Source organism: Diabrotica virgifera, chromosome 7 (assembly GCF_917563875.1).
Source record: "Diabrotica virgifera virgifera chromosome 7, PGI_DIABVI_V3a".
Taxonomy (NCBI): domain Eukaryota; kingdom Metazoa; phylum Arthropoda; class Insecta; order Coleoptera; family Chrysomelidae; genus Diabrotica; species Diabrotica virgifera.
Window position 1 is genome coordinate 203973536 of NC_065449.1, and position 11898 is coordinate 203985433.

Below are 11898 nucleotides of genomic sequence, written 5' to 3' on the forward strand. Positions count from 1 at the left end.
GATCTGACAACACTCACTACAGAATTCGCTAGAAAACAGCTCAAACGTCTGTGATATACCACGATACACGCATTTATGATATGCCGTCGAAGTCGTAAAACCGATTGGCGGTGGATGAGTTCCAGGATATGTCGCCAGAAAGTCGCTGCATCGAAAATTTTAAGAGCGTCTGGTGTGTGTTACTGCATCAAAGTATAGTAAGGGATGTGTCGCGTTCAACATCTCAGCGGGGGTTCAGTCGACGTACGCCGTCCCGTCTGTGTTACCTCTAAATTAGAATAATTGTTCATTTTTGAAGTTATACTTCTTTACGATCGAGGGTGAAATTTTATACTTGCCTGGCGCATGCGCAGACAGACAGTATGTAATTCGTTGCTAATCTTTCAAATTGTTTATGTATCAGCGCAAATAAGTAATTAAAAGAATATATTAGTGTTTTTAGTAAATGTATTATTTATTATAATTTTTGTGTCTTTTCATTTGTCTTCCTCGGGAGTAAAATATTTTATAATAATAGTAAGTATATTTACTTTAAATTTTAAAGTATTTTTGTACCTCACTTATTGTATTAAATTTTTCAGTATGTATGAGAAATCTTGTAAGCTGTCAAAGCGAAGGAAGTTTAGCTCAGTGGTAGCGCGTTTGACCGGAGATCGAGAGGTCCCTGGTTCAATTCCGTGTATTATCTAACTTTTTTTTATTTTTAGTATTGTTTTAGTAAAAATTTTTGGAAAGTAGTAAGTAAAAATTAGTTTAATCTTTAAATACAAATAACCTGTTGAAAGTATATTTATTTCGTTGAAATAATATAATAGAAGTATAACTTCTTACGTGCGTACAAAGTACACACATATTATTTTTAATTATGTTATGTTTCCATTAACATCAAGTGACACTTTTGATTTATTTCTAGCCCCAAATTTCAATTTCTTTTTATGATACAAGTAATATATTATACATTTCCATTGTTTCCATTAATCTAGATGTATCACGCAAGGTAATTTTGTTTCCAACAAACTCAGTTCCTATTTATTACGAGTATTGTTAGAAGTTGCTTTTAATAGGAATGAAAATATGAGCCTCTATCTGCGAGACTTTGATATAAATTATATCTATGACTTGTTGAAGTTTACTGAACTTTTGGCAGTGACTCCTCCACTAAATCGCAAGAAGCAAGAGCTGACTAACTACAAGTATTACCATATTATAGTGATTTTACTAATAATTATATTTGCAGTTTACTCATCATATGGTATTATAGTATACTTCATTCCAAAATTCAATGGGACCAGTACAACTCTGCGACTTATATGTATAATAGTAATAACAATTATGAATGTATTGTCTGTCTTAATAGCAGCATGCAACGTTGATACTTGGAACATGTTCCTGAATGTGTTTAAACACTTGGACCAGAAGCTGAAATACCAATCTCGAAGCGAAAATAACATTCTAAAACTAGAACTCTCTACGTTTTACTTAGTGCTATTAAGCATTTTTGGATATGACGCTTACGTTTGGTACTGCAATTACCATTGGGATCTATTTAAATTTACCCTTTTTAAATATGTAAATTTCATTCATGGTAACGTAATGATGCTGGTAATACTCCATTTCGCTGCTGCTTTGTCAAACCGTTACAAAAGAATAAACAACTTGCTTATTAAAAGTAACGATTTTTATAATATATTCAATTGTTTAATAGTAAAAGGATCCGAAGAAAAATTAAACAATTTGAAGAGCATCAAAGAAGTAACTGACTACTATCTGCTCCTTTCTGACTTAGTAGAGATGTTTAATAAACTATTTGGTTGGCAAATATTGATTGTGACTGAATATGTTTTACTGTTCTTTTTGGAATTTTTCAATGGACTTATGTTGAGTTTAGATCCTGCACAAAAATCTGGAGTCTACCACGATCTGAAGACCGTTATTTCGCTGGTTATATTTTCATTTTTAGCTATAGTAAGTACAATATATTCCCTGTATTAGAAAAACGCCAAAATTGGGAAAATTCAGAAAATGAAAGGTTGATTTCTTCTTACTTTAGTATGGTTCTGATTAATATTCTTATTAACGTTTCGAAGCCCAAATCGGGTTTCGTTGTCAAAATACAAAATATTATTAAAATAAACAAAAATGTTGTTGCTAAGTAAAAAAAATTCTTCTAATAATTTATTTAATCTGACTCATTTATATTGGCAATTCAGACGTATATTATACATTTTAAAGTAGAAGAAAATATTTTATTTCCCACTAAATAGTTAATCATAAAAATGCCACAAGGAAATAGCTTCAGAACAACATGATTAATATTCGTTCTATAAGAAATAAAACTGACGAATTATTTTTGTTTCTAGAGGAATTAGGATTTCTCCCGATAGTTACGGTTACAGAGCACTGGCTTGAAGTCAACGAACCTTTTTTTGTAGAAAAATATACCACAATTACTAGGTATGATCGTCCAAGTTCAGCTCATGGAGGCACCCTAATTCTTTCTAGAAATAATGATTTTTCTCCGATAACAAAATATGACTTTCTGTTGAATGAAGCCTTCTTTGAGTTTTCCTTAGTTTATAGTAAAAATTTTAATCTTTACATTATTTGCATCTATAGATCACCTGACTCTCCTGTGGAACTATTTTTTCAGAACCTGCTAAATTTGTTAGATGACTTGCCTGATACAAGCAGAAAAATTTTATGCGGGGACTTCAACATTAATTATGATGCTGCTTGTGCTACCCAAATGTCCTTGATCAACATATTTGAATCGTATGGTCTCTCAATGCACGTTAATTCTCCTACAAGGATTACAAAAACTTCATCTACCATAATTGACTACATTGTCTCAGATTTCTCACTCCTTGATGTCTGCTCTACAATTATTATTGCGGGATTATCAGATCATGAAGCAGTATTTACGAAGTTTAACATCTTCTTCAGCAAACCCTCCTCGAAAACCCAACGTTTAGGTAGGATTTTTTCCGCTCGGAATTTTCATAAATTTCAAAATTTATGCTTAACTTCTGAGTGGCATTTTACTTCTGCGGACGTGGACTATAATTTCAACGATTTTTTAGAAAAGCTTGTCTCTATCTTCAATAAGGCATTTCCTTTAATTTCAATTAAGCCGAAACATCACAAACCCTGGGCTACCAAAAGAATACTTCGTTAATGTGAGTAATAGCTATTTGTATAACAAGGGAGGAAAGTACTACTTTTCCTCCCGAGAAAGCGGAGGGCAGTAATCATTCAAGGGAGAAAAAGCACTTTACTCCCATGTTATACATATGGTTTTTCCACCTTTCTCAAATTAATACCAAGTCATTTTTCATTTTTACTTAATTTATTTATGTGACTAACCAACAAAATTTATTACAACTAAAACTAACAAGTAGGTACAATATAACTGTCAACTGTCAAATATAAGTCAAATTATTAATGTAAACATTGTTAAAACAAAATAACAATTTACTGTTTTTTACTATTCTGGAAAATACAGGGTGTTCTATAAATACACGTTAAAATGTATAGATACTTACGTAATAGAAAATGGATATTGTACAGGGCGTCAATAAGTTATATTTCATGAATGAAATACCATGACGTCACTTTTACTTTTCCTCCCTAGGGAGGAAAAATATTTTCCTCCCTAGGGAGGAAAAGTACAACTTTGCTCCCTACAATCAGGTCCGGAAAAGTATACTTTCGGTAGAGGTAGGTGGAAAAAATACAACTTCTACTATTTTGCCGCAAAAAGATCACATTACCTATCTCCCTAATTCAGGAGTGTTCTCGAATTCATTTTTTATAAGACCAATCGATAAATCTGAACTGATCCAAACGATCAATAGTATCAAAAGTAAATCATCCTGTAGTACTGATGATCCATAAAAATCTTCTCAAATCTCACAGAAAATGTGTTGGAAATCCTCGTCTAACTAATTAATGATTCCTTTGAAAGAGGCAAATTCCCAGAGTGCCTATAGATAGCCATTATTATTCCTCTTCATAAGGGTGGTGACAAATCTAATGCTTGCAACTATAGACCTATTGCCTTACTACCGGTACTCTCCAAAATTATTGAAAGACTCATAAAAACCCGACTTATGTCCTTTCTCATTGATAACAACATCTTATCCCAAAATCAGTTCGGCTTTTTAACTAATAAATATACCACTGATGCTATGTTTTCTGTGCTTCATGAGGTTTACCAAGCACTAAACAATAATCTTTATACTGCCACTGTTTTCTGTGACTATGCCAAAGCTTTTGATTGTGTAAATCACGACATTTTGATTAAAAAACTAAATTTCTATGGGATTCGAGGTATTTCTTCGAATTGGTTCCAATCTTACTTGAATAATAGTTAACAACTAGTTAGAGCAAATGATACTGACGCTAGTCTCAAAAACATTGTATGTGGAGTACCACAAGGTTCAGTACTGGGTCATCTACTGCTCCTTATCTTTATAAATGACATCACTAATTTAAAAATCAATGGAAAAATTTTTCTTTTTGCTGATGATACCAGTATCACTTGGAGCAACTCAACTATTACATCTCTTCATGCAACTATAACTTCTGATTTGCTTACGATAAAAACCTGGTCTGACTCTAATTTACTATCTTTTAACGTGGATAAGACAGTAGCATTATCCTATAAAAGTGCTCTTCAACCCCTGCTTGTTAATAACAGCCAGATCTCTACCGTTGATTCTGTAAAATTTCTTGGTATTTTTTTTGACAGCAAGCTCAAATGGTCCCTTCATATCGATTTGTTAAGTAAGAAACTCGCCTCAGCCTGCTACGCTATAAGATCTGTTTCGAAAGAACTCAATTTAGCATCTAAACTAACCTATTTTTCCTTGTTCGAGTCTCATCTTCGATATGGTCTTCCTTTTTGGGGTTCTAGTACAGCTGCCCAATTAGATGTTATTTTTAAATTACAAAAAAGAGCAATAAGGTATCTGTTTGGCCTCAGAAGAACAACACATTGCAGAAGTTACTTCAAAGATCACGGAATTTTATCCCTTCCATCTTTATATATTTTAGAAACTGTTTGCTTAATTCGTAAACATATGCATGTCTTTACAGCAAGGCCTCATCATGACCTCTTCTTTTTCTTAAAGTTCCATCTCCTAGCGGAGGTTGGATATCATAATGGCTATGGTCACTTTGTTGGCTGCTGCTCTGAACAGTTGTAATGAACTACAGTTAAAACATTCTCTAAGGTTCCTCAGCCAGGAGATGCGTCTTCTTCCTATGCTTCTTCTTTCTTGGATCCTTCTTGCATAATAACTCCCAGCAGCTCATATTTCTCTTCATCATGACTACTCCACCAGAAATTCAACTTTTGATGTCTATTTACTGATCCCGTCCTCTTTAGTAAAGAAATCTATATTATATTCCACAAAAAAAAACTATACAACCATCTTCCTGTACAACTCAAATCTGCAACATCTTTCCCCAAGTTCCGTAAAATGACAAAAGCTCATCTATCTAAAAGACCATATTATTCAGTAGAAGAGTTTCTTAACGACTAACTAAGAAATTACAGTAATGCACAAATAACCAAACTTATCTATATTTGGGTGTCATATGCAGCAGCTTAAACTTATTAGTTCGTGTCTATAGTTTACTTTGTTGTATGTTCACTTTGCAATTTCTATTAATTGTTGCAATATAACGATTTTGTTTTTTTGAAGATATTCTTCTTTAGCGGCGAATCTATTGAGGGTAAAATTTGATTGATCCCCGCGCATGCGCACACCGACAGTATGGTATTAGTGGTTATACGGGCTCTGATTGGGTGTTGAAATTTTGAAATAATCTGTCAATAATTGTTCAATATGGAGGTTATCTGTAAACAAAAATATTGTATAATATTAGTTTTTATTGATGTGTGGACAGAAATAAAATCAAATTTATAATTATAGTGACTTTTTAAATAGTTTTGAAAAGCCGCAGGTACGTAATTCTAAATGTTTCAGTTGGAAATACCTAATAGTTTCAATACCTATCTATTTGGAAAATGTAAACAAAATAATACCTATTAGTAGGCAATGCTTTAATTTACATAATCTGATTACGAACACACTTTCTACAAATCTTCATCTCATATATCGTTTTCTTACTCTATATTTTGTTGTATTTTATTTCGACAAAAATCAAACTAATAATTTTATTAAATTCATATAAATTTATGGTGTAAACGTTTAGTTCGTGTATATTCCCACATGACGTATACGAGAGTTTGGTGCAGTTTGAAATGCCGTCAACTTTCGTACGGCGCGGTAGACGTGAAGTGGGTTCGAGCCCCAAGCAAGTTATTATTTTTTTATTTTTTTATAGATTTTATGATTTTAAGTATATTATTATATAATTTTTGAAGATATTCTTCTTTTTTGAAAGTGGTAGATAAGAAAGTTAGTTTGATTTTTAAATAAAATAAGTACAAATAACCTTTTAAGTATATTTACTTCGTTTAAATTACCCATTATATAATAGAAGAATATCTTCTTACGTGCGTACAAAGTACACACACATTTTTTTTTCTTTTCTTTACTTTATTAACTTATATTTTGTATTTTTGTATTTTTTTCTATTGACGATTTATCAAATTTCAGAAAATTGTATTTGTTATTGTTATTATTTATTTATTTTTTCTGACTTTATATTAAGCTTTGTCCATAAAATTTGTATAATTTTCAGTGGCAGTAAAGCATATTTCTATTCTATTCTATTCTATTCTATTCTTCTTTCTTCTTTTTTATATAGGCAGTACTGCCTGTTTTTCTTCAACGGTGCCTTTTATTCTGTCCCTAAATTGGCATTCCAACTTTTCCTTGGGCGTCCTATACTTCTTCTGCCTACCGGTGACTATTCTTACTATCTTTGATTCAGACATCCTGCTTATGTGTTGATTCCACTCTTCTTTTCTGTTTTTTAGCCAAGTATTTATATTGTCTACCCCACAGGTATGGCAACAAGTGTTTAACATCAAGAAATAGGAGGATGATAGAGCAAGCCCAAAGATAAGCACTACTAAGTTTAGCACGTGCATGTGTATACAACAACATCAACGGTAGCCATAACGTGATCGCAGATATTTTACCCATCCACCTGATGGTGAAGGAAATTGCGGTATATTACGGGAAGGATGAGCAAGAGAAAATATTAGCTAAGAATAGCAGCCTAACAGAGTGGCAGGAAGAATGCACAAATGAGCATAGTACGGCCCGAACGAGAGTATTAATTCCAAATATTATGTACCGCAGAATGGATGAGGTGCGACGATGGATGTGAAGCGGTGAATTACTTTTTCATCAAGTTCCTAAAAGACCGTGTCTTCGAGTACAGAATATTCCAGGATGATGAAAACGGCTTACAGAAGAAAGTAGGTAATATAAGTGCAAATACCATAATATGTAGGCAGCAAGGAGGGGAATGAATACAAGGCAAAGCTGGAGGCAGTAAGTCGAATTGTCATAAAGAAGGAAATATTAGAGAGGGATTTGCAGCAAATATCAAAGAGAGAAAGAGTGATAGAATAGAAACTTATCACCAGCAATCTCCTGAAGGATACAAGTTAGACGGGTTGCTAGACAGGAGTTCATTCCACTATTATAGAACCTTAAACTTTCTGTAGTCATCAAATGAGCCTCTAGAATAGTATGTTCCGGTTGCTACTAAATTCTTTAAAAAAATTTCAGCATTAAATGACTGAATTTCACAGATGATCAGGTAGTCTTAGCGAATGATGAGGAAGACATAGATTACATGTTTAGAAAACTAAAGAAAGAATATTAAAAATGGGGCCTCAATATGAATATGTCAAAGAGAGAGTATCTTAAAATAGGGGATGATGAAGAAGATCCAGAGTTTAAAATTAGAACCACAAAACATGTAAAGAATATAAATATCTCGGATCTATAATATCTAAAGAAGGCACCACCAAAATAGACATCGAAAACAGAACGCAACAGGGCAAAAGAGCGGTAAACATTATAAGCATTCTTCTTCTTCTTAAAGTGCCGTCTCCTCAATGGAGGTTGGCTACTACAATTGCAAACTCTTCTCTGTCTTCAGCTGTTCTTATTAGCTGTTCAAAATTTAGCCCTGTCCATTGTCGGATATTTCTGAGCCACGATAGTCTTTTTCTTCCTAGTCCTCTCCTTCCCTGGATCTTTCCTTTCACTATAAGTTGAGCATATTGGTACTTATTATTTCTCAGTATATGGCCCAGGTATGATGTTTTTCTAACTTTCACTGCGTTGAAAAGTTCTCTTGCCTTGCCTATTCTATGCAGCACTTCTTCGTTTGAGGTAAGCATTCTACTATGATCTAAAGATATAAGACAAAAACGATATTGACAATCTATCGAACCTTGGTACAGCCTATTATTACTTATGGAGCAGAAGTTTGGCAGATCACAAAAAAGGTAGACAAAGAATAGAAGTAGTAGAAATGGATTATCTAAGGAGAGCGTGTTGTGTATCCAAAAAAGATCACACCAATAATAAAGATATCAAAAGGAGGACGAATACTGTATATTCCAGTGTAGATAGAATTTAAACGAAACAACTAGTGTGGTATGGTCATGTGAAACGAAGGAATGAAGATAGATGGCCAAAGTAAGCTTTAAATTACGTACCACCACAAAGAAGAAGAAGGGAAGGCCTCTGGGAAGGAAATGTATGGCACATAATGAGAGATAGAGCCATCAAAGAAGACGAATGAATGGACAGAAAATGATAGCGGTCGAAATTCTAGAAGCGGCAGAGGCTGTAGGAATCTCGTTTACAGATAGGAAAAATTTCATATAGTACTTTCGATATATTTTTATCTTCTATTTTTTTAACTCTAACATTAAACTGTATGGCTATTCAGTTAGATGTCTTTCTCTATGGTAATATTTTATGAGCTGATAAATAATCAAATGTCTCTAGTGTATATTCTGATTCCTTAAAACATAGAAAATGGTATTTTATTAGGAAAACATTATAGATTTGGCTTTATAGATTTTTTAAACTTTTAGGGTCACCAAGCAATGATCATCCTTTTTTGCGAAAACGTAAATAAGGAGTCAAGGAACACACTTACCATTTGTTACAAGCTACAAGAAACTGTAGATCCCATGTCAGAAGAAAGAAAGGAATTGACTATTCTGAGCGATGTGGTCAATTTTATGAAGACGAAGACCAATGCTGCTGGCTTTTATAATATTGATCGTAGTTTATTATGCAGATTTTTTGCTTATTTTTTTTCTTATTCCATTGTTTTGCTTCAATTCAATAGACAGACAACTATTAGAGAGACTAAAGTTAACAACAGTATTTCCAATGTAACAGAAGTGTTAACAACATTTAATTAATCAATAAAGATGATAATTAAAAACGTATCTTTAGTTTTTACATTTCCTTTTTTTGAAGTTATACCAGAGAACAATAACCACATGTGGTTATTGTTCTCTGGTTATACTTCTTTAGGCGCGATTGAGATTGAGGGTGAATTTATATTGATCTGCGCGCATGCGCACACCGACAGTTTGGTATTAGTCTTTATACGGGCTCTGATTGGATGTTGAAATGATCTGTCAATAATTGTTCAATATGGAGGTTATCGGTAAACAAAAATGTTGTATAATATATTAGTTTTTATTGTTGTGAGGACAGAAATAAAATCAAATTTATAATTATAGTGACTTTTTAAATAGTTTTGAAAAGCCACAGGTACGTAATTCTAAATGTTTCAGTTGTATTCCAATAAAAAATTATCTTCATACCTATTTGGAAAATGTAAAAAAAATAATGTACTTACCTAGTACTTGCTATGCTATCCCCCAAGTAGGCAATGCTTTAATTTACATAATCTGATTACGAAAAAACGTTTTACAAATTTTCATCTAATGTATCGTTTTCTTACTCTATATATTGTTGTATTTTAATTCAACAAAAATCAAACTAATAAAAATTCATATAAACAAAATGTCAAAAAGTTGTTCAGTTTGTGTATATTCCCACATGACGTATACGCGAAGGTGGTGCAGTTTGAAATCGCTTCGACTCTCGTACGGCGGGATACACGGGAAGTAGGTTCAAGCCCAATGCAAATTATATCATTTTTTTAATTTTTTTTATAGATTTTATGATGATAAGTATATTATTATATATTTTTTTTCAGAAAATAAGTATTTAATTAAAATTTTTGGCAACAATTATTGTTCAGAAATCATTTGTGGCATTTTTCAATGTGTTTGTGTGTGTTTTATTCTTTTATTTTTTTAATTTTTGGTATTGTTTTAATAAAAATGTTTGGAAAGTAGTAGAGAAACTGTTTAAAGTATATTGATTTTGTTGAAATCATATAATAGAAGTATAACTTCTTACGTGCGTACAAAGTACACACATTCTTTTTTTTACTATGTATAGGTACAAAATGTGGGTTTTGTAACGAAATCAAAATCATGCAAGGCGTTTGAAAGAATATAGATTTACAATAAGATATACAATAATTAACCAGAGGTTAATTGAAAACTAGAAAAGAAGAGGCAAACCCGAAAATTAAAATAAGGAAATTTGTATAATCTTCGATTTCTACCAAGTACAGTGTCCGTATAGAGGAAAGTAGTATAGATTATCGGTACTCCAAACTGATAGCGAACATATACAATAATGCAACCATGACCGTCCGACTACACAAAAATACCAAATCTACAAAAATCAAAAGATGAATTAGACAGGGAGACACGCTATCTCCCAAACTCTTTACGACAGACAGTACTTGAACATTCTTTGAAACAATTGGAGTGGAACGCAAGGAATAAATGTCGACGGCGAAAGGCTTTCCCACCTACGATTTGCAGACGACATAGTTCTTATAAAAGACAACTTAAAAGAGATTAGAACTATGCTTACAAAGTTAGATGCCACCTGTAAGAAAGTTGGTTTAAACATAAATTTTGGAAAGACACAGTACATCACAAACCTGATACCAATTGTCATTGGTCCATAAATATAAGTACTTAAGACATGAAATCCAAATTCCCAGGGACAATCAAACTGCCGAATTACGAAGAAAGATCACCTTAGCATAGGCCATATATGGAGCACTATCAGACATCTTCAAGAGCAACATGCCAAATTATTTAAAAAAGAAGACGTTCGACCAATGTGTGCTTCCAGTCATGACTTACGCGCCGAAACATTATTGTTAACCCAGGCACTGGCCCAAAGAAGAATGGAGCGGTCACTACTTGGACTTACTCTCATCTCTCAGAGACAGGGTCAGAAATGAAGAAATCAGAAGAAGAAATTGTGAGAGATATGTATGAGGGAGAAACGACTAGTGTTAGGACAGGTGTGGGAGAGACTGATAAATTTCAGGTGACAGTAGGATTGCACCAAGGCTCGGTGCTTAGTCCTTATTTATTCTCATTAACTTTGGACCAGATAACAGCGAAACTACATGGTAGCATTCTTTGGTGCCTAATGTATGCTGATGATGTAGTGTTAATAGGAAATAGTGAAAGAGACGTAGAACAAAAACAACTGTAACAGTGGAGACAATCTCTGGAGGAAAAAGGTTTAAAACTTAGTAGGACAAAAACAGAGTATTTGGAATGTTCATTTAAAGATGAGTACTACAAATAAAATGGTATCTTTGGATGGTGAAATGATTGTGAAAAGCAATAGTTTTAAGTACCTAGGATCGGTATTACAGAGTAATGGAGAAATAGATGGAGATGCATGCAGTAGAATTAGGGCTGGATGGATGAAGTGGAAAGAAGTGAGTGGTGTGTTGTGTCACAGAAAAATTCCAATGAAGCTGAAGGAAAAATTCTATAAAACAGCCATAAGACCGGCTATGATATACGGAACTGAATGTTGGGCAGTG

General features: G+C 33.1%; 1 protein-coding gene across 1 annotated transcript; it reads left to right on the forward strand.

Moving 5' to 3' along the window:
* The first annotated feature begins 1059 nt into the window (after positions 1-1059).
* On the forward strand, positions 1060-9403 carry LOC114326541 (putative gustatory receptor 39b). Its single transcript, XM_028274935.2, has 2 exons — positions 1060-1965; positions 9041-9403. Exons 1-2 carry the CDS (start codon positions 1075-1077, stop codon positions 9374-9376), a joined length of 1227 nt encoding a protein of 408 aa, XP_028130736.1. The 5' UTR covers positions 1060-1074; the 3' UTR covers positions 9377-9403.
* Positions 9404-11898: the final 2495 nt, after the last annotated feature.